Source organism: Haplochromis burtoni, unplaced genomic scaffold (assembly GCF_018398535.1).
Source record: "Haplochromis burtoni strain Fernald_Lab_line unplaced genomic scaffold, NCSU_Asbu1 Contig_87, whole genome shotgun sequence".
In the NCBI taxonomy this organism is placed as follows: Eukaryota; Metazoa; Chordata; class Actinopteri; order Cichliformes; family Cichlidae; genus Haplochromis; species Haplochromis burtoni.
In genome coordinates, this window is record NW_024582448.1 from 783,640 (window position 1) to 810,674 (window position 27,035).

The 27,035-nt window shown below is 40.1% G+C and overlaps 2 protein-coding genes across 4 annotated transcripts in view; both read left to right on the forward strand.

Moving 5' to 3' along the window:
- Positions 1–6: 6 nt before the first annotated feature.
- LOC102290702 (C-X-C chemokine receptor type 2) lies at positions 7–6,344 on the forward strand. Its single transcript, XM_005925799.3, has 2 exons — positions 7–3,487; positions 3,589–6,344. The coding sequence occupies exons 1-2, from the start codon at positions 3,481–3,483 to the stop codon at positions 4,662–4,664; spliced, it is 1,083 nt and encodes a 360-aa protein (XP_005925861.1). The 5' UTR covers positions 7–3,480; the 3' UTR covers positions 4,665–6,344.
- Positions 6,345–8,503: 2,159 nt separating this feature from the next.
- The window catches only part of spegb (striated muscle enriched protein kinase b), a 39,476-nt gene continuing 20,944 nt past the window's right edge, over positions 8,504–27,035 (forward strand). For 2 of the 3 annotated variants that reach the window (XM_005925794.2, XM_005925795.3), the window contains exons 1-15: positions 8,504–9,515; positions 18,861–18,947; positions 19,362–19,428; positions 19,606–21,149; positions 21,291–21,434; positions 21,536–21,718; positions 22,660–22,826; positions 23,079–23,167; positions 23,986–24,161; positions 24,409–24,669; positions 24,775–24,933; positions 25,499–25,688; positions 25,796–26,025; positions 26,574–26,693; positions 26,908–27,012. In XM_005925794.2, coding sequence (XP_005925856.1) covers positions 9,098–9,515; positions 18,861–18,947; positions 19,362–19,428; positions 19,606–21,149; positions 21,291–21,434; positions 21,536–21,718; positions 22,660–22,826; positions 23,079–23,167; positions 23,986–24,161; positions 24,409–24,669; positions 24,775–24,933; positions 25,499–25,688; positions 25,796–26,025; positions 26,574–26,693; positions 26,908–27,012 — 3,940 coding nt within the window. In that variant the 5' untranslated portion in view covers positions 8,504–9,097. The remainder of the gene's footprint in view (positions 9,516–18,860; positions 18,948–19,361; positions 19,429–19,605; positions 21,150–21,290; positions 21,435–21,535; positions 21,719–22,659; positions 22,827–23,078; positions 23,168–23,985; positions 24,162–24,408; positions 24,670–24,774; positions 24,934–25,498; positions 25,689–25,795; positions 26,026–26,573; positions 26,694–26,907; positions 27,013–27,035) is intronic. The other variant, XM_005925796.2, reaches the window with a different exon arrangement.

Consider the following 27,035-nt stretch of genomic DNA (forward strand, 5'->3'; position numbering starts at 1 on the left):
TTTTTTTCTTTGTTGGCCATCAACTGTACCTTTAGGGACCACTTAAATACTGGCAAAAACAGTTCACCAAATAAATTTTAGAGCAATTTTCTGTCACATTTGCTTTTCTGTAGTCTTTTTGAGAGCTTGAGTTACTGGTACTGTCGCTGATATATTCTTACACTGCAGTTTAAAGCCTACATGAGAAGTGTTCAGGGGCCTGAATGCACATCACCCGAAAAGACTCATCGTCCTGTAAACATGCTGCCACCTTTATTAAAGCTCCACACTGCCACCAACGGCAAAATAAACCTACTTTCTGCTCATCATTGCACTCTACAGCACCATCTAGTGCCCAGATTGATAAATTATGTTATTTTTGGACATGCCTTCGCATGATTTTCTTTGCCCAGACAATGGTTACTTTACCGTTTTACTTTTCTTTACTTCAGGTTTTTGGCGAGATCGCTCAAGCAGAAGTGGAACTGGAGTTTTATTGTTTAACTTCCTTTATCATAGTTGGGTTAGGACCCTTATGTCTGTACAAATGAAAGCATTTGCATTAAGAATTTTGTTTTGAAGCAATGTGTTGCTTTCGACAAAACCCTGTCTTCATATCCTCTGTTGCACCAAGCACCTAAACGTTATGGCCTCAGGATGGCGCAATTTCCCAGTCTCACTTTTCTGACGCACTTGTGGTTTTTCTCTTTTTATTTTTTTTTTGTTTGATTCTTACTCTCTATGTCAAAAGGTGAAAGGGCCTTTCACGTTAGTTTACGTACATGTAGACTTCAAGCTGCACAAAAACACCAGGACACCACCTTTGTCTTCTGTGTGCACAAGTGGAACAAAAGTGTAGTTGCCTGTAGAGGCCAGCTGTTTGATCCGTGTGCTGCTGGGACTACAAGAGATCCCCAAAGCAGCTGTAGGAGTGTTTTGGGGTTGTTGTTTTTTTTTTAGTCTAAACTGTCAAACAGCTGGACTTCACGTCATATTTAAAGTAAGACAAATTTAGGGTATCAAACCTCATTGTAGGGTGAACTTAGATCCTGAGCACCTGCATAAAGATAAATTTAAGTATGCCCGTCCCCGAATCATCGTCTTTCCACTGAATGTCTTTATTTTAATTTCAGCAAAGTGGGAAATGCACAAAATCCCCTTTGAATAAGCAGCTCTTAAATACATTAGCACTGCACATCCAACTTGTCTTTACTAAAATTGCAAATTTCATTTGCAAGAGTTTCTCCCCCCGTGGAGAAAAATCTGTTGAGTTTAAATAACGTTTATTCAAATTTTTAAACTTCTGTTTTTGTGTGACCTGGAAAAAAAAAAGTTTCCAAACACACAGCACTTCTTCATAATGATTCTGTTTTTGCATCCAGTTCTGTAGTAAAGGAAGATATCTGTCAGCACGACTGTTTGGCCTGTAAGAAGTAAATGTGTAAAATTTATCATTTAATTACTTTAGTATAAATGGCCGCTGGGGAGGATTTTATGTGTGGGGAAAAGCTGTGATTGGATAGGAATCTTCACCAGGATGATTTTTGGCCCCTGGGCCTTATGTTTGACACCCCTGCAATACACCATGCAAGTTAGATTGGCGTGCCAAGTACACTTTGATGTTGCATCTCTGTAATGGGTAACGTTCCTTCCCCCCCATTAAAGTCTTCACAACACAATAAGATCCTGCAAATACAATCCCGTCTCACAGATGATAAAAGTGAGAATCTGTCTGTCGTCTTTGATATCAGGCAGGTTTTTTTCAGTGTGGCTCAGTGTTCGGGTTAGTGAGTCTAGATTTCTGCTGCACATTCCCACTGTATCTTAGAGCATCTAAGTTGACCTGGTTCAGAATTGCAAATTAAATCCAATCAAACAACCCATCAGTTTTAACATCCCTAATCCAAAAGATTATTTTTAACAGCTCCTGATACACTAATCCTGTTCTCAGAGGTCGAGGCTCATTTCAAATATTTAAAGCACTGTTTCAGAATTCATTTCTGTGTTGCTCATGTGTTGTAATCACTTGTTCATTTTACTGTAACTCTATATTTCTACTTTGATTTACCAAGATGTGTTTTTTACTTAGTCTTTTTTTGCAATCATGTCACTGCTGAGCACCTTTCAAAGAACTATTTTTTAAAGTTATTTTATTATTTTTTTTCAAAGAACCATATGTTCAAAACATGTTTATGATAAAAGCCGAGAGCTTGTGACACTGGAAGTTGACACACACATGAGAAGTGTGGCAGGAAATGTGATCTTAGACACTCGTGTTGACAAAGAATGTGATGAGCTGGGAACTTCCTCAGTGTTTCATCAGAAGTGTAGTAGCGTCGTGTGATTTGTCATATTTTAGATTTGTACCGACAGAAGCCGACATGAGGATTTCAACCTGTTACATCAATAAATTTTGAACATATCGACTAATTAAAAAAAAATTTGAACACATACAAAATCATTTGTATAGGATTCTAAACTGAGTCGGAAAAGGTGGAGCAATGTTGTAGTGTGTTTTGCTTCATTTTGTATTTTACCCCTCGGCCTGAAAGGCTATTGTCAAGTTTACTGGAAATCTTTTGAACACAACAGCTCTAGAAGCAGGCCACGTAGGATTTTCTTAAGCCACACCATTGGTTTATTTACAAAGAAGGATCTCTTATCAGCCTCACATGCTGACAGCTTCACTGCATCTACTGACAATCTCTTTTGGGAATCTGGCAACCCTGATACAACTCATGTATAACCTGTAGCTATACCAGCATCACTGTGCACTCAGGTGCACGACATTCAAGGCTTTTCTCCAATCTGCATTCACTGAATTATCATCATGACGGTAACCCTTCTGCTGTCAGATTGCTGTAACTGTTCGTATTTTCAGGCCAGGGCACAGGTTGATGGTTGCGGTAAAAGATGATCTGGCAACTCCTAAAGATCCTACTGTCGACAGGCTGAACGGTACCCCAGGCTTTTTTCCCTTATTTTCCCATTTTTTCTGTATACGGCTTACACGATCGCGATGCATGGAACAAAACAAAACAAACAGTGTTTTTTTATTTCACAGATTTCACAGACCACATCAACTAGTGGTTTCTGTTTCAATTTTGCCTCCAGTGTGACAGTAATCCCATGACACAGTGATTCACATCATGGGCCTGGGTTTGTTTTGGGGGAAGCACTGTGGTTTAGCAACAACAACAAAAAAAGACTATTAAAAATACTCTGTAATGATGTATTAAAAAGAAAAAACAACAACACATGAAGCTGTAAAAAGAAATAAATGACAGTGACGTTGTGCTATATGCTTGCAGCTATGTGTAAATGTAAATGGGACTGGAAACAGACTTCCTTCATGTTTGGATTCTTGAGCAAATCAAAGTCTGTGTGTGTGACGCAAACAGGAAAATGGACCTGGTGGGAGGGGTCTAGAGGGATACATCATTTAGGAGACAAATGCCTTCGTGTGACACATTCAGTGCGTCCCGCTGAGAAGACATCACAATGACTGGTGAGTTTTTTCATCCTCCTTTCATCAACTTAAATCTGTTTGGGAAAAGTCTTTGTAATAATTTAATGCTTTCTTTTCTTTTTTTTCTTTTTTGTCCTCAGAACCAAACGCATCATTGTCCTGGGAGGATTTTGGTGCCATTTACGATGCTCTGAACTTTAGCTATAATTACACAGACTTTTTACTTGACCCCGCTACCCAGCCCTGTAGCTTTCACACCATCTCAGACACTGTGATGATCGTTGTCAGTGTCTTTTATGTCCTCATCTTTGTGATGGCACTTCCCGGTAACGTGGTGGTGGGGCTGGTGATCAGCTTAAGCAAGCAACCTTTGACCCCTTCTGACCTCTACCTCCTCCACCTGGCGATCGCAGACCTCTTGCTCGCCATCACCCTCCCGTTCTGGGCCACCTCGGTTACTCGGGGCTGGGTATTTGGAGAAGCCATGTGCAAAATAGTCACTGTCCTCCAAGAGGTGAGCTTCTACTCAACCATTCTCTTCTTGACTTGCATCAGTGTGGACCGGTACACTGTGATTGTGCGCGCCATGGAGGTTCGTAGGACTAATCGACAGCTGGTCAGCTGGGGAGTTTGTGCCGCCGTCTGGATTGTCGGAGCGCTTCTGTCCCTCCCGGGCTTGTTCAGCTCCACTTTCACCTCTTACAACTCTAGTCACGTACTGTGCACTGAAAAATACGATCCCAGCACTGCTGATGAGTGGCGACTGGCCACCAGAATTCTCCGCCACACTTTGGGTTTTTTCATCCCCCTGGCCATCATGCTGCCTTGCTACGGAATCACCATCCATCGCCTCCTTCACATCCGTGGGGGGTTTCAACGCCAGCGAGCCATGAAAGTTATCATATTCGTGGTCCTCGCTTTCCTGCTTTGTTGGACGCCGTACCACCTAGTAGTGATAGTGGACACATTTTTCAGGGCAAAGATAGTAGAGTATCAGTGCCCAGCGAGGACAGCAGTGGATCAGGCCATGTTTGTCACCCAGAGTCTGGCCCTGCTTCACAGCTGTTTAAACCCAGTGCTGTACGCTTTCCTGGGAGAGAAATTTAGAAGGAGGCTACGGCAGTTAATGGCAAAGATGGGAATCATTGAAAGATCGTCAACATCAAGAAGCAGCAGATTTTCGCTGTCATCGGAGCTCACGCCTACAATCATGTGAGAACATCAGAGACACTTGAAACTACTCAGATCAGCTGATCAGAGAGATTTAATGTGGGGATTAAAGTGTGGAAACCTGCTAGTTTTGATAATCCTCATATTTGTACTGCAGCTAATATTTGTCAAAGAAAGACTTCAAAATATTTTTAAATAATTTGTGTAATAATATTATTAGTGTACATACTTTTTAAGACTTTAGATTCTATTTTATTATTATTTAACTTTGATTTGCTGCACACATTTTTTTGTTTTTCTTTGAGGTTTGTTAAATTCGCCCCGTCATCTTCAATGACGATTCTGAAGAAAGAGAAAATAAAAAATGTCGCGTTTCAACACGACATCGCAGCATTACAACATTAACACTGAGCCCTTGCCAGTGAACTCTGAGTTGCAACATTTCGGCGGTAGATTGTGAAGCATCAGTTCATCAATTACATAACATTGAGTTATTTTTATAGAAATGCATTCACATTTTTGTATCTGTATATGGTTGCCATCAACGTCTGTATATATGAGAAATGAATAAAACCATCCACTTTGCTCCTTTGTTTGTGATTGATATGACACCGCAGAGTCATTGGAGGTTTACGTGTTCATTGATCAGCTGAGACACCACAGTCAAATGATGGGAAACCCCCCCCCCCTCCACAAGCTTCCCACCATTGGGTTAATGGTGTGAACTTTGCTTCTATAGGGGAGACAAAGCAGAAGTTTTGATGACTGCAGCCACAGAAATGCAGCCATATTTGAGATCGGAGGAGCGATATCTACTCCCTCTTGATTACAAAATGATCAAAAACATCTAATTTACTTGATAACTGACAAGCATGTTGGTTCAATACTGGCACTGGCTGTTGATTTTGCAGAAATAGTGCCAGTTTGGATGATCCACAGAAACTCTTATTTTGCCGGGAAGAACTTGCAGGTGTGCAACTAACCAACTGCTACTGCTGAACTTGTGTCTAACTTTAAATAGTTTTCACAAATCCAGGATGCAAAAGTTATGAAAGTGGATTTTCAAACTTTTTAATCTAACATTTACAGCCCAAAACGTTGCTTTCTTGGGTTTTGTCCTTTTCCTTTTTTCCTACCAGGTGTAAGAGGTTAATTAAAAGGTTCATGTTTTTCTCACTGCCCAGGTCTTACAAGCTTTGTCCTTTTTTTACAACAAAACTGCTCCATGTATGTCAGGCTTTTTTGTTTTCATTGCAGCTGAAGTTTGCAGCTTCTTTCAGCATTCGTGTATATTGTAAATCAGAATCAGAGACTTTATTAATCCCGGAGGAAAACTGAGTTGTCATAGCAGCAAATATATCTCAAACATCAGGCACTCGTATAAAATGAGTGTAAAACAGAGATATTGATAGATAAATATTAAGATAAAGAGCTAAAGATAGAGATATAGGTATAAATATAAATATACATATAAATATAAATGGACAAGTACATGTGCAAAGCTAGCATGCTAGCACTAAATGTGTAGCAATACTGGGAGACTGCAGGTTTTTTGAGCTGTTTTGGGCACGGTTTGTGATAAAAGTACAATTATATACACGATTATACAACTTAAATTTGGGTTTGTTGATGGAAAGCCACTTCCAGATTCAATTTTTTTTGTGTCAGTTTTATAAGGTTTAACTTTATTTCCTTGTCTATAGAGTGTTGGACATCAGAGTCATAAGTCTCTCATGTTAAACCTTATTAAGTAAACCATTTGTTTGATAAACATCGAACATTAGTAAATAAAATAAAGAAACAAACAAAACAATAAATTCTTTAGGCCCCCTTTGTTTTACAAGAAAAACCCCCCCGCGTGCACGCGCGCACGCACACGCACACATCCTCCAACCACACACACCCATATTTTGCTCCATCGTGGCTTATTTCACAACTCAAACATTTAGTAAACAATTAAGCAAATACAAGTAATCTGCAATAAATTACAGGTAGTAAGAAAATAAACTACTAACTCTTTTACGCTACGTCCACATTTACACGGCTATTTTTGAAAACGCAGCTGTTTCGTTCACACGTGAACAGCGTTTTGAATCACCGAAAACGGAGATCTTTTTAAAACTCCTTTTTTGCGTGTACATGTGAACAAGGAATACAGAGTTCGCCAGGCAACGTCAAAGGTATGTGCCCTTTTTCACGTCACGCTGTGCACCACGTTTTTGTTTACATGAGATGAATCGCAGAATGGCAGATAGAGACAAAATACCGTTTCTGTTAATCTGACTATCTTCAGGTTTTACAGCTTACATACAAACAGGCAGCTACTGTCCCTCCATTTACAAAGGCAGAGGCGTCACAGTGTGATTATGTTTGTGTAGTTGTTTTTTTCCCTGTTTAATAATATTCAACATTGCTATCAAATCAAAAAACGCCTCTCTGTGCAAAATGGGTTTAAAAACAAACAACTGTGGGATACTGTTTGTCTGTGATTTGAACCGGGGGACAAATCGTGGCAGGATCAGCCTGATGTTATTTGTATCCCGCTGTAACTTTACTGTTTAAAGCGCTAACATCTCCAAAATGTCAGGAGTAGTTAGTCATTACAACAAGTGTTTGTGAACTAAAAATCAAGAATGTGGGATACTGTTGCCATGGCTCTGCGCCCCCCCCCCCAGGGGGCGGGCCCCACACTTTGGGAAGGTCTGCTTTAGGGCATGTCGACATTTCCAAGGCAAACTTACGACGCTGAAAATGCAAATGCAACTTCAGGCTTGATAATTAGAGCTCGACTGATAAAGACTTTTTAAGATGCTGATATTAAATTGATATTTAAAAGTCCAATATCCTGGGAAATATCAGCTGATAGTTGTTAAGTCCATGATTCAGACACATCAATCATGAACAGATGTCTCATTTGTTTCGTGTAGTTACTTGTTTCCACAGTGCGTGTCAGGTACTTCAAACATGTGTATTGCCAGCAGGGAAGTTCCAGAGGGCCCACTGGTGGGCAAACTTTGTACCATCAACACTTATAACACTCAATATCAGTCATAAATTACAGATGGCAAACTGAATGTAATGACTAATAGAAAAATAAGACCAGCCACTAAAGGATTTTTAAGAACAACACCGATAGAAGTATTTGGTGATTTAAAAAAACAGATATTCTGATAAACCCACAGATATTTTTTCTTTTGACCTAACATTTGTGACCGTAATAAATTGACTTGTTTAAGGTCTACCTTAACTAGATGTTGCAAAGTCCTGTGCGTTGGAAGTGCCAACTGGAGGGCAAGCTATGCAACATTAACACTCACCTTAATATTTTTTTAATATATGATCTATGGTTTCTGAAAACAATGTGCACAGTTTTGCTACGTTTTTTTTTTTTTGGGGGGATTATGCGACATACTAGCCAACATCAGCCAACAGGTTAGCACCTCTGACGCCACCTCAGCTACCTTTGCTACTAAATACTTAAGGATTCCTAAAATATTTGTTTCATTGGTCCAACTTTTGCCTCACATAATTATTCCAATGATAAATTTGTTTTGAATGATACACATGAAATTTGACACCTTAAACATAATGGGGGGGGGGGCAATGTCAGACTCTGTGACTTAGAAATTGAACATATGCCCCATGCAGACCCTCTGGTGTACCAAGTGTTGCGCCACCTCACATGTTCTACTGACCTCAGGTTGGCTAAAAATTACAAGGGGGCGGGAGCCCAGCAGTGAGTGGTCAGATGGTTCAGCATGCAGCTGTCGTTCTAAGACTTGCTGGGCTGTGACTGTCATTTCCCCTGACTGGTAGAGCTAAGGGGGAGATCATGAGTGGGGCGGTTTAACTCATGGGATAAGGTGGGAGGGGGGGGGGGGCACTGTGCGACTCACCAGAGAGGACTTGATGCTTCCATTCAACCAGAAGCCAACCAAGAAACACTCTCAAGGCCACCAGGAATAAAGAGGAATCTCACTGAAGACTTTCACACAATGCTGAGTGAATGCGTTACACACTTCTGGGAACTGGTTACAAAAGTTTGAAAAGTCAGAGAAGACCACGAAAAGAAGGGGGAGAAGCAACCGTCACTTCTAACAGACAAGTCCAGGGAGCCGTTAATGCAACATGATCCAGTAGGTCTTGCCCTAAAAATACCTTCAGGCAGGAGAGCGGCAGCTATCTCTATCTGCTTAATTACCTGGTGATCAACAATTTCGTTTTCTTCTTCAAACAACAGCTGCGGTTAGAGAACAGCAATTCAAGGAGCACTTAATCTTATTGACGTGTTTCTAAAGTAAAAGTAAAATGAATTTATCTCTCCAATGTTCAAAAACATGAACGCCATGTTAGCTGTAATGTATGTGTGTATGTGTGTAACCTGTAGCCTCTAATGCCCTTTTAAGGCATGACTACGGCTTGCTAAGACAAGGCCCAGGTAGTGATATAATCATAAAGTCCAGGTAGACAGTTTTAGCCATGAGAAAAGCTGAGGTGCAAATGACCCTGAAAAAAGGGGCAGATGAAGCAGGGGCACCACCAAGTCCCATCATCCCCCCAAAACGGTCCAAAGCGAGCCCAGACCAAGTTGTCCCGGAACCTCAAGGACCTGGTTACCACACCCCAACCCCACCGGTTTTTACACGGAAAATGAGGAACGCTGCCGTGGGGACAGGCTGTGACATCCGTCTGAAGGTGACTGTGGCTGGAGATCCACAGCCTTCCCTGTATTGGTACCATAACGATGAACTCCTCAACATGGAGAACCAAGAGTACGGAGGGCTATGGATTAGGGATTGCAAACCGAGTGATGCTGGTCTCTACACCTGCATTGCCAACAATCACCTGGGAGAGGCTCGGAGCAGCGCTGTGCTTGCTGTACTGGATCTGGGTGAAGGTAATATCCATCTGTCTAAAGGTTTACTTCAGACTGAATAGCTTTTTCTGGATTCACTTTGCAGGTTTTGACATGTGAAAATCCACTAAAACATATTTTATACCACACTTTTCCAAAAGTACCCTTCAAATTAATTGGAAAAAACCCTCCAGTTTCCCCTTAAAAGTCCACTATGGTGCTTGATTGGTTCCTGAGCCTTTAGAATATCAGTAATCTCTATAAACAAGCATCTGCAAATGAATATGCAGAATATGAAAGCAAAGGACAAGGTTTTCATGACAAGAAGCTTTCATGATTTCCATTTGCAGTCTGATTATAGACCATCTTCCTCTGACCAGTCTGCAGCTAAACAGCGCACATGGAGAGCAAAATAGCAACTGCATTTGCTAAAAATCAATCTCAAATGTGTCCATGCAGCTTTTAAAAATGTAGCTGCACGTATTGATGCACGACTGATGGCAGAAGCAAATGTCTGAAAGTTATTTTTAATGGAAGCCAACAAATCTAGCTACAAACTTGTTGCTACGTGCTGCCCGTGACAAGTCAAAGCTTCAACAATTTTTCAATGCTGGTGGTGAAGTGTCAGTCATCGTATACATCCATGTTTTGCACATGTACACAAGGACAGGGATGACGTGCTAGAGCAGCCGCTGATCCGTCTGTGAATCTATTCCACCAGGGTTGGAGTTGCAGTTAATATTCCAAAAAGGATGCAAGTTGCTCCATGGGCTTCATTGTCACAAGATCATTATTATAGCTCACCGTTCCTTTCAATGTTAAATCAGTTTATATCATTATCATTTCACTCAAGGTCAGTGCATGGCACTGTGATCGAAGCTGAGATTGAGGCAAAACACCTAAAATATAATCGCAAAATCAGATAATAAAGAATAAACTTATACGCACAAACAGCCAAATGCGGTGTGTGCTTGCAAAGCATATTGTTTTTCTTCGATGTTCTGTCCTGCTGAAGCGTGCAGTAAGATACAAGTATAGTCTCCCTGTGTGGTGCATTGTTGTTTGAGAAAAGCATGTAGTGGAAAAGCTGGATTTCCACCATGCATTCTGAAAATAAACCACCCTTAAGCCAGCCGCTGCTTTTGACCGATTTAGCTGAGGTGAGTCCCTGAGAATGCATTACAGTTAGATTCCTCAATGTCTAACTGGAGACGCTCCGGAGGCCGGTGCAATGCATTCTTATCAACAAAAACCTCTTCTCATGCTTCTTGTCATCCCCGTCACTGATCTAAATTCAGCTCACCTGAGTGCTTTGACCACCTCAGCTGCTTTGAAAAATGGCATTAGCGGCTCCTCAAATTTGCCCTTCATATATCAGCCCCAGCATTTGTCATTGTTCTGCAGTGCTCAGCGCCAGTGTGTAGGGAAACTCTTGCTTAAGTTTCTAACTGCCCTTTCCTGCTGTTAGAATATATTACATGTGGCATGCATTTACGTGGATACACTGTACTCACTCAAACATCACTAAAGTTTGGAAGATTGAAAGTGTTTTCTGGTGGGAAAAGGGACTGGGTCCTTATATAACAGTTTTTCCTCGTATCAAAGAACAAGAGAGATTGTGCAAGCCTAGGACAAAAAAATGGGTTCTAAAAGAGTGGTGAAGTCTGCAAACTGGACAGCTGATCACAAGAATTGTTTGTAGTGTAGGCAGCAAAAAAATACTGCAGCGTATAACATTTCCTTTCCTACATAAATATTGAATGCTTGGACACTGTCCACAAAAAGATACACAAAATTGCGCAACAGGATCTCACAACCCGGCTGTTAAACTAAACAAGTCTTGGTTGAGTCTCAATTTCTGTTTGATTGTTGGAAAAAATATAATTGGCCTTTCGTTTTCAAAATCCAGAAACCGCACATTAATCTGCAACATCATACGATATATCGCAGAAAAAACAAACCAGTGTCACCACCTCATTAACAAACTGTATGTATCAGAGAAACCAACACATTTAGAGATAAATAATGACCATAATGCAGAAGTCCTATTACATCCCTATCACATGATACAGTATGACAATGTTTACAGCAATCACATTGCAAAAAATGTGCTTTCATGTAAGCAGGCAACACAATATTCACATGAATGTTCATGTTTCATGTGATCAGTTTATCAATTGTGGAACCGTTAGCTGGACGAGAGCTTTGTCAGCATTTACAGCCTGTGAGGACTAAACAAGTCCTGTGCTGCTGGGCTTTTTATGCTGGGAAGTTTTCATTTGTCGCTCCATTTTAACCTTCACTTTGATTCAGCTCTCTTCTTCTCTACCATGTTCGTAGTCTACAGCTGTCCCATCACTCAATGATCCGGCCTGAACCTTTTCCCTCTCTCTTTCTCTCCCTCTCCCACCTCTTCCTCCGTCTTTGAAAATGTCTCTCTGTCCCGCCCCCCTTGTCCACCAACTCTCCCTAGTTATTTATACAGTGGAATGTGCCAGGCCTTAGATTTTTCTGATGTTAGCAGGCCAGCGTCTCTCCTGTTACACAGGAAGACATCACTGCTAATTTTAGCCCAGCCCTGCATGACCCACCAACACACGCACACTGATCAGGAAAAGGTACGCGTTTGAATCCACATCATCTAAATATACAACCAAAAAACTGTCTGCCACATGCTGAATGATGTCATGCCTTTTTCCTTATTTAGTTTTTGCCTTTAATTAGGCAGTTGATTTATTGTATTTATTCAGTAGCTGCATATTTACACATCCAGACACGGGGCCACAATAGCATTGATTCGTGTATTTCTGGCCACCTGCTATTAAGCTCCTATTAGCTTAGTCATTGCCATCTCCAGTGTGAAACATCTGACTCTTAGCTGCTAACTTAGTCTGTCATTTGGTGCCAGGCAGGTCGTATCAAAGCTTTTTGGTTCTTTACACCTTTGCTATGAAACCAAACAATAAGCTGAAAGATGCTCGAAATATTTGCAGCGTTCTTTATTTTCTATTTTTGCTATTTTATACACAACACACATCTATTATCACCTTTTATGACAGTAAAGCAGCCAAACATTTGCTCTTTGACACATCCAGCAGATACAGAACATTAGCTTTCATTTTGATTTATGTCTCAGGAAGCAGGAAAAACACTAAAAACATAAGGTGAGTGAATCACTTTGGTCACTGGCTGATAGTGATTTGATTTAGAAAGGTGTAGTGCCTGTCTGAAGCTTAAATGATACTGCTTGGCACTGCCTACATCTGGGAACATTAGCTGTCGCCACAGAGTGTGACGGTGGCCTTTTTCCAGTATGTTTGGATAGTTTCCTCACCGTGTTGTCTTCCTCCTGGACCTTGAATGTGAGTGAACAGGTGGAGCCACAGTTACACTGTGGAAATCCCCTACAGCGCCGTGTTGCTTCATAAGTACATCAACAAATTATTGTGTTTTTCAATGGACAGAAGGGCAGGTAAGGGGTTTATATGAGCTGTAAATGGTTTAGAATATTGGAGTCTGTTTGGTCAGAGTTTTTGAGTGTGTCAGTGATGTCTTGTTTCCATCCAGCTCATAAGAAATACAGAAGGGCATCATGAGACGTAAATATGCACAAATGCTGATTTTTGTCCCAGGTCTTTAATTATTAAGGGTCACAGAGACTAGTGACGATCTTCTAAAGTGTGTTCCGAAAATGATCTCACTCATAACTATTCTGTCTGATAAAAAGGCTTTTACCAAATATTAATTGCAGTTTACTCATTTTATACACAGTCCAAGTATAAGCAGTATTAACATGAACAATATGGTCACAAGTAAATATCAAATTAAAACATCCTGAAGGTCAATTTTTGTAGTTTAAATTTTCTATACATGTGCAAATTGAAGTTAATGGAAACAAAGAATTAAAGCTTTAAACATAAACAAATAGCTAGTTCTCTGGATTTCACTGCAATGTGCAAAAATATACTAGAGTCCATAGTGCACCCTTTAAAGATTTTTCAAGAGTCAAAAACCAAACACAGCTACAAACCATAATTCAGTGAATACATAATCCAAACTATGAAATATAATGAAACTGTGATTTCCATGTTTGAACAGAAGAAGGTGAAGTGATGGATAAGCAAAAGAACTTAGCAACCATTAGGAATCCACACATTATGAAAAGAGCTTAAATAAACTGGTTACTAACGGTGCTGGTCACATGGCCTTGGATATGTACTGGTGACAGTTTTCTAAATCTGAATTCCAGATGACAAACTGAATATAATGACTAAGAGTAAAGACCAACCAGTACAGGATCTTTAAGACCAATACTGATACCAATATTTGATTATTTAAAAACCCCAAAACTGATACGTTATCCAATATTTTTTCTTTTATAAACATAAACATAAACAGATGTTGTGTGTTCTTCTGCACGTTGGTTATGAAAAGATGTTTTCTGCCTCAGAGCCTCCTTCTCATCAGCTCAAAACAGTCCGGCTGTTTTTCTCTGGCCTCTGGCATCAACAGGGTACTTTGCCCAGAGATCTGCCTCTTACTGGATATCTGCTCTCTGTGAATGCCAGACGTGGTTACATGGGGGAAAATTAAACAACCGTGCCATCTTCAGTCACTTAAATAACCTTTTACCCCATCCTGATGTACAGTTTGAACTTCAGTAAGCACTGAGTTGCTGCCATGTGATTGGCTGATTAGATATTTGCGTTAACAAACACGTGAACATGTGTTGCTAACAAAGTGACTTGTGACTGTACATTTACATAACTATTCTAGAATGAGCTGCAAAGCGGCCCATGATTTCATGTCATTAGAGCGTGAGGTTAACGTCGAAGTCACACATGATATTCAGCTGCCAAGGAAACGAAAAGGCCTGAGGTTACATAATCAACAGACCATGTAATTAAGCCCGAAAGGTGGCTCCAATAATGAAAGTGCTCACTACATTTGCTTTGCATTTGTGATCTGCAATCATTAGTAATTATATGAACTATTATCTTAGTAATATAGACTTTATTCTGCACTCTCACACTGTCATTTTGCTGAGAGTACTGTGTAATCATGTGTGAACTGAAATGTTATTTTAAGCATGTTTCTGTGTACTGATTTATTCTACTGTGCAAGCTGGTATTGTTTCAATTGATTCAAACTGTACTAAAATAGAATATTAACTGCAATTACTACGTCAAAACAATAAAGTATTATGAGCAGTTGAAATTGTCATGTGGAAAAACAACAATCTCTAGCAGTGAGCAAAGCTTGTGCAGTCAGTTAAAGCAGCCAGTAGGCTAACACATTTTCTGTGAGCTCGAACAGTGCTCCAGCAATGCAGAGGAGTGAGGAGGTCCCTTTTAGCTGTTGCGGCGATTCTCCCCCTCTCTTCCAACAACACAACATCGGCTCATTATACCCGTTGATGAAAAAGACACAGACACATGGGGAGGAAGGGAAACATGAAAAATGTCAACCAGTGCTGTAGAACACTGATCTCAAGAGGGCTGGATCACTCCCACTGGTTTTTCTGCCTATCGGTGTGCACTGCCTGTGGGGTGGAACGCAGCGGGGGAAGATGCTTACGCTGTCGCTGGCTATTGTTTGGACAGGGGGGCTCCCTCAGAGTGCATGATATGCATTCAACAGACATTTCCACCTGCGGACGGAGGTCTCTGCTCTGTGCTTTTCAGAAACGGATTCTCTCACAAGAGCTGCTGAGACTCTGACTTGTTACGTAATGGACCAAAGTGCCTTTTCTTTTCATTTTTCTTTCCGTTTTAGTGAGGAGCTTTTGTCTGCATGTTAGGAGAGTTACAATATGTAATAAGTTCAGTCTTTTTTTTTTATAGAAATTGCTCATGTTTTCTTAGAAAATTTGCTCAGTTAGGCGTGTAGTAATGGCTCGGAGCCCCCAGTGTATCTTGGGGAATACCCTGCTACTGTGTGTAAGCCAAGACAAAAAATACCTGTCGAGGACATACCAGCAGTGGCTATGAAAAAACATTCAGACCAAAGAACAAAACAGGCAAGTGCTATTTCAATTTATCTTTCTCTTCTTCCTGCAGTGATTTAACCTTCATCTGTGAATAGAGCATTAAAGCGCCGTAAAATATTTCATTTAAAATGCTGACACCAACATTTTATAAATATTACTGTTGAACTGACCACACTGTTGTTTCAGCTGACAGTGGCAGAGGCAATGGTGCTGCTTAACAGAGCTCACTCTGCAAGTCCTTAATTGAGAAGGAGCAGTGTTACTGTGAGCTATAACCAACTAGAAACTCAGTCAACCTCAAAGCTCTTCCGTAGCTTTGAACTTCAGAAAACTACAGGAGAGTCTCACTAAAAGTTTCACTAAAATTCTTCCATGCAGTACTGCGATGTTGAGAGGAAACTTCCAGAACTACTTGTTATACTTAAGGGCTCTTTGGTGTTATTTGGTGTGCACTTTTATGTCTATTTGTGCACCAGCAAACCGGTAGCAACTGTAACCCAGATGTAGGGGTGGCCATTAGGGGGCCACTACAAATATTGGGGTGGCACACCAAAAACAGAACAATGCAGGGGCGCAGCGGAGGGGAGGGGGTGACGATGTGAAATAATGAGACATACGAAGTGACACAATACGAATGACAAACATCATATATGCAGGAAGAAATAACAAGTTTGTTTCAACTCATTGTAGGGTGTCTTCCTCTCTCTTGCGTGCACGTTTATTTAAACTATTACCAACATAGGGTCTTGCCGAAAAAGGGGCAGTGGAAGGGCCAGCAGTTTTTTGGGGATGCCTGCTGGCCCCCCTGGCCCCCCTTGGTGACACCCCTGCCCAGACAATCATTTATATTCTACCTCCTCTAACAGATTTCACAGTGACACTAAAAATATTCTTGACAATTATTAAATTGGATTTTGGAAACTGTAAGTTAAGCTCTGGTTTTTTTTCTGAGTGACAGGCTCATGTACTGTACTGTTCTGAGACTACAGCATGATTGATAATACCCTGTGCAGTCAGTCACAGTGTTATTAACTGTCAGTTACTAAAAGAGTTATAAAATCACTGTCAGCAGGGATTTAATATTGTCTGCTTCTCATGTGCAACCAATCAGGGACTTCCTCGGCTTATTCATTTGTCTATCATCTAACTTAGGTTCACAGTTGATATTGGGTAAGAGGCACAGAGGAGAGGTTGCTAGTCCACCGCAGAGCCAACATAGAAAGACATCACTGCTCCACCTTGACTTCAAACAAGATATTATGACATGCTAATTTTATACTACAAGCTAGTTTTATAAGGAATGCAAAAAAATGATACTGGAGTATATTTTCGTAATAAAAATATCCCGATTATAATTCACATTCATTCAGTTATATTTAATTAAAACATAAGTGACTTACTGGAGTCACTGCATAATGACTCTTCATGGCATGGTGGCACTTATCAAATGAACGAGGCGAATTGAAAAGAAGTTAATTAACTTGGGATGAAGAAGAAGAAGCACAGAAAAGTGAATCTGAGACCTCATTGAACTGTCCCAAGATTAAGACTGAATGATAATGGTACAACACATACACTGATACCATAAAATGGGTAAATATCATTTCTGTGTTTTGTCATTTTGGGGTATATTTTATGGATAAGTGGAAGAGGATGGGTGGATAGAGGGATGGTATATTTTAGTGTTGTGAAGAATGATTATTGCCTTGCAATATATCAAAGAGGACAGGTGCTGAAGTTGTATTTCTCAACTTTGAGGTGAGCGATTAAAGTGTCAAAGAGAAGGATAGCATTGCTTAATATAATGACAGAGTACAAATACATTAATGTTACCTGAGCTCCTCAAACCTGGAATGTCTACAAAGGACCAAAGTCATAGTCGATGAATTGTTATTGAAATTAATACAGGAAAAAAATGTAATACTTACATTTTCAGTAGAGCTTCTCCAAAGGATACAGGAACATGTATTTCACATAAAAGGAAGTCCATATTTGCACCCTGTTATTATGTTTCCCTAGACCTAACAAACCATATAGTTTTATTTATTTATTTATTCAAGCCTAAACAAGCATCGCATGAGAAAGTTAGTTGACGTAAAGGGCACAGCAATAAATTTTCAATTATTTAATGTATGTTTGTGTAAATTTTCAGTAGTTTAGTCTTGGACAAAATCAGCGGATTCGAATGACTGCTTTGGAAAAATAATGTGTCACACTGAGAAATATGATGTTATACTGTGTAATAATACTCCGTACAATGTTGTGTCTGTGTGAAAGTGTTTTACTTTGAAATGTAAAATTATGTTATGTGATATTAATATTGCATGAATGTGCAGTGTAGCTAAATACAGATTAAATAGCTGTGAGTAGGACTCTAAGCTTTTCTGTGTAGTTTATAGCTGACTTTTTTCTGTCTGCTGATTTCAAACAAGCCTGTTTTTGAAAACATTTTTCCACCATTTCCATTGTGGCCAGCGTTACCCTGTTGTGTTCTTTTACTGCAAGAGAACAAGAGATAGCTTCTGTTATTTATTTATTTCATTTTTTTTTATAAGTGGTTCCACCTACTGTGAAGCAAACACCTCATGAGAGCTGCTGGGATGCCAGTGACTCAATACTGCTTTCTATTTTGAGTCCTACCAATGACTGAATTTTCTCTCAGCCTGTGAAGAACAGTCATATTTATCAGATAGTACAGCTGGAACAGTTTTTTAGGTTTAAAGAGGATACATTTCTGCTGAAAATATGAACACACTTGTAGTTATTTTCTTCTTGTATTCCCTTCCTTGAAATAAATTTGCTGATGTCGTTGAAGTAATTATGGGTGACAAGACTCAGCAACAATTCAGCTGTAACAAATTTAGTATATTCAGCTTAGCTGTGCTAATGAGACCCTGGGGGCGTCAACTCATCAAGTAGAACAACTACATATATTATGAAATTCAGTTAAGTGCCAAAGAAAATTTCAGTGGCATTACATAATTTCCTTTGGTATAAAGAAAGTATTCTGATTCAGATTGTTAGTCCCCCCACTTCACCCCCAAAAGGGGGTCAGGAAAATCACTTCAGTTTCTTTCACCAAGCATCTCCATAAAGTGAACTGAACATGATAAGGTGACGATATCCTGTCCACTGTCTGTTACATCTTTTTTTCCACTGCAGAAAGACAGTTTTCCATTGTTGCCAAACAACATCACAGATGGTGCCATGCTTCATTTAGTAAATAGTTTTAGATTGTCCTTACTTTTATTTTCTGCTTTTTTTTTTACAAGTATGCTTTCAAATGCACTTTTATTTTCTCACCAAATAATGTTCTTCACAAACTGGTCTAGTTGAAATGTGATTACATCACAAGTAATTTTCCATTTTTCCCATTTATTTTGTTTTATTTATTTCAGATTCTGAAACAACAGAAGATGAAGGTGGAGACCAATATGAGACCAAAGAAGATAGCGGGGATGTTGAGGACCAGGCTGTGCCTGCAGGTATGAACTGTTTCTGATTTCAGTCATTAATTTGCATCAGTGCTTACAGGATGGTACTGAGAATGGAGCTGAAGGCAATCACACAGTTTTCATTTCTATTGAAATATATATATTTGTATATATATATATTAGTGTACATTTTGTGTTGGAGGTATTGGCCAGCATCTTTCTGTCCTTCACTCTTTTGCTCTCCTTGTATGTCTGATCAGGGAAATAACTGTCTTTTTAGAACCTCAGTTCTCCACAGTGGTTACCAGCAGTGTTCTGTACAGATGGCAGAGCCTGCAGTGATACAGCAAGTCACTTCATCCAGTGTTTACATAGAAATATTATTTGGTGGAGATTTGAACATGAATTCCTGACCTAGAATTATTGCCATACAAATGTGTTAATGCATCTCTTCTTTCACACGAGACACAGTGATGGAAAAATGTGCCGAGGATGTCAGTAAAACACATGGACATGAAGATCACTCTAACAGGCAAGTACAAAACATACAGCATTGATGGTAACCCCAACAATTACAGTAAAAAGAACTTTGTGTGTTAACTATACTACTGGACTTGAATTCAGTGCTAAAACACAATAATGAGTAAGGTTGTAAATTAGCAACAGCTTCCTAATTTTAACAGATTTTTCCTCACATCCTCTATTTCAGGAGCCAGCCTGAGGATTTTTCAAGAGAATCTCCCACACAAGTTCTCCCACCCCCATCTCCAAGACTGGTCAAACGCACCTCCACCTCTCCAATGCCAAGTCGCTCTGGTTCAACTACTCCTCTTAGCTTGCGGAAGAAAATCGTTGTGCCAACTGAATACCAAGACACCGTGCCCGGGGAGTTTGAAGAAAAGGTTAAGCAGCCAAAATCTGTGTCCCAAAGTAACACCCAAGATTCCCGACCACAGACTCCACTGAGTGAATATTCCAAGAAAGAATTTACTCTTAGACCCTCTCCAAAGCTTACAAGGGCTAGTTCAAAGGTTTTTGAGAAGGTCCGTGACTTAGAGGAGCGGAGACGGAGTCTTGATATTCCAGAAGGTTCCATTTCGGGAAGATCCTGGGCAGGGTTCAATCGGGCTGGATCTGTGGATTCAGATGATGGAGGAAGCCGTTTGGGTATCTCTAGAGAAAGTTCAAGGGAAGATCTTAGGGAAGCTCTAAAAGAAGATGCTGCTGAACGAAGGTCTATGTTTAAACAGAGAGCAGCTTCGCTGGAAGAGAAACCTCGCTACTCTCAAAAAGTTCAGGACATTGAAAACAAGTTCACTGAGGAGCTCCAACGCATTAAAAAGCTTGTTGGTAAACCTCATCTGAAGAAATCGTTTTCAACCGAACAGCTAACCCTGAAGGTCAAGCAGCGCCAGCCTTTTAGGAAAATTGAACCTATTCCTCCTCAGGTCCTGCAAAAACTCCAAGAAAGGGAACGAGTCCAGTGGGCAAAAGAACAGAGAGAAAGGGAACTAAGTAAGCAACCGATGCAGCAACAGCAGCAAACACAACATGAGCAGAAATCTCAACCTCAAAAGACAGCAGACACTGGTTTAACAGCTGTACCAGTTAGTAGAGCTGGAGAAGTTGCAGGCACCCCAGAGTCAATGCAGTTATCTGACTTACCAGGACAACGATCGGTGAGAGAATTCAATAGAGTCAGTCCTGTTACAGAAATTATTCAACGATCATCATCACCAGCAATATATAATCAACACAGGGAAGATTCACCAAGCAGAAATGTTACAGAGATGACATTGCGCAAAGTTGAACGAAGGCCACCGAGTCCTCTTGTACAAAGGGTATCTCGAATGCAAGAATCCTCACACATCCAAGAGTCTCCTGTACAAACATCGCAAAAGGATGAGACTTCGGGGAGAAAGACACCAATAGAAGTTGCAGTAAGAAAAATTGAAAACAGACCTGAGAGTCCTCTGGTACAAAAAAGGCCCATCATTGTGCAAGATCTTGCCCCTTCAAAACCCCCAAGAATATCACCAAGCTCTCCAACAGAGGAGAAAATGAAAGTGGAACTTTCTAAACCAATCTCTAAGATTAAGGTACCTACAATTATTGTTGAAGATGAAAAAATGGAAGAGGATGTTCCTGTAAGCACAAGTGAGCCTAAACAGAAGCGTGCTGGTGCCAAAGAGGGACAACAGCAAAAGTCCAGAGGAAAGAACCGTCGTACACGACCCCTGTCTCCAGAGTTAGGTTAGATTTGTTCTGTTTCTTTTGTAAGCTTTTTTGTGGTAATGTCTAATAAAGTGACTTTCTCTGTCCTCTAGTGTAATTTTTCAATTTGAGCAAAGGAACAAAAATCACTTTAAGTTTGTCTCTTGTTAAAATGTGCAGATTCTTCAGATGATTCTTATGTGTCTGCCGGAGAAGACCCCATGGAGGCTCCTATGTTTGAGTTTCCCCTCCAGGATACTGTAGCATCTGCTGGTGCAGATGTACTGCTAAGAACTATAATTGCTGGAACCCCTAGCCCTGAAGGTAATTTGTTGTAATTTTTATTTCAACAGCAAAACCCTTAAAGGTAACTTTGAATCAGTTGATGGAGAGGTGGATTTATTTTGTTTTCTTCTCTGTTTAAGTCACCTGGACTAAAGACAACACTGAGGTCACTGGGATTGCAAATTATGCAGTCAAAGTGGAGGGTGAACGACATAGTCTTCTCATCAGATCAGCTAAAATAAGTGATGGGGGAAGATACTGTGTAACTGCTGTTAATCAGATGGGAAGAGCTTCAAGCAGTGCCACTCTTATAGTTAAAGCAGGTAAGTTTATGTTTTGGGACATGAGACCAAAAGCATCGCAAAGGCCTGTCTGACTGAGGCTTAAGGAACATCCATATCTATACATACATCCATAATCTCTTACCCAACGAAGCATGCAGCCTATCTAGGTGGACAATGAGCAAGTAGTGGGGTACACTCCGGACAGGTTGCCCGTCCATCACAGTGCTAACACTGACACAACTATTCATTCTCTCATTCACATTTAAAGCCAATTCAGAATCCCCTAATTAAACTAACATGCATTTCTTCGAACTGCAACAGGAAGCCAGAATATCTGGAGAAAACCAACACAGCTATTGGACGATTATACAAACTCCACACAGAAAGGCCACATCAGTTATTATATTAAACTTTTATTGTAGTCGCTCAGAAATTGAACAGGACATTTATCACTCCCCCTACACTAGTATAATATGCAGCCTAATCAAAAAAATGGTAAATGTACTAAGCAGTAATTTCCAGTTTACAGTATTCATTTTCAGAGGCCATTTTTGTCGTCTTAAAAATCATCTCGTAGTCTCTTCCCACGTTGGCATTGTATTTCTCTCCTGGCTCCCTTGTCATTATCTCTCTCAGCGAAATGTGTGCGCCATATATTCCAGCTGAATAACCTCACTTATAGTTACCATGGAAACTCAGAGGCAAAACTGAACCTATAAAGTGCCCAATGAGGCTCAGTGGCTCCACTCACTGTGAATCCACCATTGTTTAGATTTCACATTTGGCATCTTAGGTTCTAAATGTGTTTTAAACAGGAGGATTGTTTTATTCAATATGTGAACTCTTTTAAATCCTCATGTACTCTTTCAGTTTTGCTCTCAGCAAAAAATAAATAAATAAATGTATAAATGGGACTTGATTGTTAAAAAAGGTATCAAGGTACGACAATGATTATAATAGTACAATTTCTGGCTTTGCAGATTCTGTGCAGGAACCAAAGGGAAACTTGGGTGTTCCTATGGATATCAGCAGCCCTATTACATCTGATGAAGAGTATCTCAGCCCCATGGAAGAAGTCATGGACTTTGGGGGGCCAGAGCCAAGGCGAACTATTGACACACATTTTAGGAAACCCCCTGCATTCTTGGTGAGACTGTGCAGGGTTCATTGGATAAATCTACTTAATTAACTTTGCCCTTTAGTGTGACCATAGTATGTTAATCGAACAGTGGCAACAATACTGCATGGAAATATCTTCCATACTAAGCATTCTATCAGTATTAATTTTCCCTTAATAAATGTATTATCTGCTGTGTGGTCACTCCATCAACACATCTCTCATAAAACTTACAGGTGAAATGCATCTCTAAGCGTCTAACTTGCATTAAATTTTAAACAGGTAACAATGAGTGATCAAGCTGTCATTGAGGGACAGGAAGTCACCATGTCTGTCCGAATAAGTGGACAACCCAAACCTATGCTGTATTGGTAGGTCCCCCCCTCACTTCATCAGTCTACTTAAACTCATTGCTTCCATAAGATATGGACAGCACAAACCATGAGGAAACATGAATGCATAGTTTGTTTTTGAGCATGGTCCTTTAATTCATTAAAGGAGGTGGAAACTTAAAGTTTTAAAGTCAAAACTTTTAAATTGATTTTTTTATTGCATGTGATGCTTTTGCATACCCCCATGCTTAATCAGTGAAGTGATCTTACGATGTAGAGATGAGATCATTTCCTTTTCCTGTTGCAACTTTAACTTGGTGATACTTTTCTTCATAAGAGTAGTCACTGTAGTTGGTTTTAAGTTAGTCTCATATAGCTGCAAATGCAAAAGTTATATCAAAGTAAAGCACAAAAAAGGAAATAAATGTACAAATAAATTTTAGAGCTAAAATATGGTATCCAAATATATGATTTAATTGAAAATAGCACTCTCTGTAAATGTGTTTTAATAGAAAAGTGACAGCACAACAGTTAAAAAAGAGAAAATTACATACTGCTTTTGGTCTTTTTGTGGGGTTCTTTTAATGCTAAATTTAACATTACGGCTAATAATGCCAGTCTTATTTTTTTAATGTAGCTGACAATAAGCGGCTGAGTCATTCATGCAGGTTTTGTCATAAGAGTTAGTCATGAATCTAAAGAGACAATAGCAGAAAAGACAATGTATTCCACCCCCTAATGTGGTGGGACAAAACGTGTGCTTGACCATCCTTTATTGAAAAACTGAAATACAGTGTATGAGTAATTTACCTCTTGTTGAAAAATATAGAAACAATTGGTCCCATGTGCTCTTGTAGGCTGAGGGACAGAGTGACGGTAAAAACAGGCCCACGTCACATTGTACGTGAGATGAAGGATGACGCCTTTGAAATGACAATCAAGTCGGCAGTGAAGTCGGACTCTGGGATTTACACTTGTAGGATTATTAATGAGTATGGGACGAAGCAGTGTGAAGCAAAGCTGGAGGTGAAAGGTATGTGTTTTTCTGCTTGTTTAAGAATGCATAAATCGACATTTCGCTCTTGTTCACCGATTAATTATGTCCGTGTCAGTTTTGGGGAAGTAATTTTGTTCTACATTGTAATGAAATGCCTCCAATTCCTTTACCATAGTTCCACGTGACTAAAAACATAAACAGAGGGCTGGAACTACTTCACAACATCACCTTTTTTGTATCACTTAACAGCAATCTTCAGAAAATGTACTTTATTTATATCCAGCACCACCAGTGGAGCCAGGTCTCGCAGTTATCCGGGCAGTCAGGGATATCACAGCCAAGGCTGGAGAGACTGTTTTGTTTGAGTGTCACGTCATTGGACCAAAGGACACGGATGTGGACTGGCTTGCAGATGGGAAACTGATCCAGCCAGCATTGCTCAATTGTAAAATGCACTTTGATGGAAGAAAGTGCCGCCTGCTGCTTAACTCTGTACATGAAGATGACAGCGGAACATACATGTGCAAACTCAGCACAGCTAAAGGTAAGTGTCAAGGATATATCCCACATGCATGATGCAAAACTTGAAGAAGTATATTTATCACTTCTAACTCGTTTCTACTTAAGAGATATTTTTTTCATTTTTTAGAGGAAGTGACCTCATGTGGCAAACTCAAAGTCATCCCCTCCCTCGAACCTCTCTTTACTCGCAATTTGGATGTTTTGGAAGTAATTGAGGGGCGCAACGCTCGATTTGACTGCAAAGTCAGTGGGACGCCACCTCCTAAAGTCACCTGGAGCCACTTTGGTAGGAACATACTTATACTCTTCTAGGTTGATGACGCTGTCACTTATACACACACTCCTTCTGTGGGCAGTGCAATAACCCCTGACTTCATTTCACCCTAACTGGTCGCAGCAGATGGCCCCGCCCCTCCCTGAGCCTGGTTCTGCCAGAGGTTTCTTCCTGTTAAAAGGGAGTTTTTCCCTCCACTGTCACCAAAGTGCTTGCTCACAGGGGTCATGTGATTGTTGGAGTGTTCTCTTTTTTCTTTGTATCACTGAATTTCACTGCCAACTGACGATTTTAGCCTTATTTCTTAATCTGATGGTAAATCAGACATAAAATCAACTGTCAAGTTTTAATTAAATTGTCGCTTAATAGCAAGCAAAAAGTGAAACTTTTTTGGAACATCTAATTAATTATAAACACAAAATCTCTTACTGACTTTTGTATTCTTTATCATTTGGTGTTTTTAATTATCTCTGATCAATCACTTATCTTTAAAGTTTTACTGGGTAAACTTCTAGCTTATCTTACTTATGCTCCTCCAATATAAAACCATATGGATATGTTTTCCTTTTTCCTTTAGATCATTTACTTACAGAAAGTGAGGACATTCGTATTCTTCAGGAGGGTGGCCGCCATTCTCTCGTCATTTCTCATGTGACCAGCGATGATGAGGGTTTTTACACTGTCAGAGCCCATAACAGTCACGGTGAGGCAGAGAGCTCTGCTGAACTTTACATACAGGAGCCACGTCCAGCCATCTCCTCACAGATGTAAGAATGTTTGATTTTCTCTGGATCACGTGTGCTTTTTGAAATTCCGCTTGAGCTCCCAGTGGTGTTCATTGTTACCTATCCAATTCTTCTTCTCATCACTTCAGGGCTAAATTGGAGAAAATGCCCTCCATACCTGAAGAGCCAGAGGTCCCAGAGAATGAGGTGGAGCGTTTCACCATGCCTGACTTCATCAAACCCCTTTATGACCTGGATGTGATTGAGGGAAAAGAGGCTGTGCTCAAATGCAAAGTGGCTGGTTTGCCGTATCCAACTATCGCCTGGTTCCACAATGGAAAGAGGATTGAAAGCACAGAGGACAGAAAGATGACACAGTGTAAGTTTTGCAGAATGGATTTATATTCATCTGATATTTATTTCCATCCTTTGTATGGAAATTCCTTTATGTATGATTTTCTTTTCAGCAAACGCAAACAAATATTTTTTTTATTACTTCATTTAAAAAAATAACTGCTTGTATTATCAGGTACAATAACCATTACTGATCTAGCGGTAATAATCTGAACCAAATACTTCTTTATTGAGGAAGTGATTTTATCATTCTCTTTTTGCCCTGTTTGCTTCTTCATTGCCAGGATCATTGCGACAGTTACTTCTGTGCTTCAGCAGCAAGTCATATCAACTACCTTTAATCTACAAAGACCAATTTTCAAAAACGAGGGTGCTGTCCTCTTTCTTGTTGCGTGGAGCAAAAGTACACAGAATTTCATTGTGAGATCAGGGTTTAATTAAATACAGAGAGTGTCGTTATTCTATAGCTGCTACACTGAGCACTTACACCCCTGAATGAATCCACACTGCCTCAGTCTTCCTTGTCTGTGTCGTGTAAAACCGAGTAAGCCAAGCCGCTTTCTCCTGTTGCAGTTCGTGATGTTCACAGCCTGGTCATCCGCTCTGTGTGCCATGCCCACGGTGGTGTCTACAAGAGTGTCATCTCTAACAAAGTTGGGAAGGCCACCTGCTATGCTCATCTCTATGTTACAGGTAATTTTTTTTTCGTCTTCCTCAAGTGCTTTGAGGAAACTCTCATTCTGATTTGATGCTATATAAATAAAATTGAACTGAATTGAACGCTCTGGAGAAAGAAACATGTTTTGATTACACAACCGTACTCAAGTACACCTTATAGATTGATGCTGCCCCATGCCGCACCACACCAGAGAAAAATACAGCTGCCTAAATCCATTGTCATTTTCAGACATCCTCCCTGACCCACCTGATGGGACTCCAGTCATAGAATCCATTACTGGCAAAACCATCACCTTGAGCTGGAAGAAACCAAGGAGGCTGGACCCTTCCATTGGTAAGCAAAAACATTGTCACATG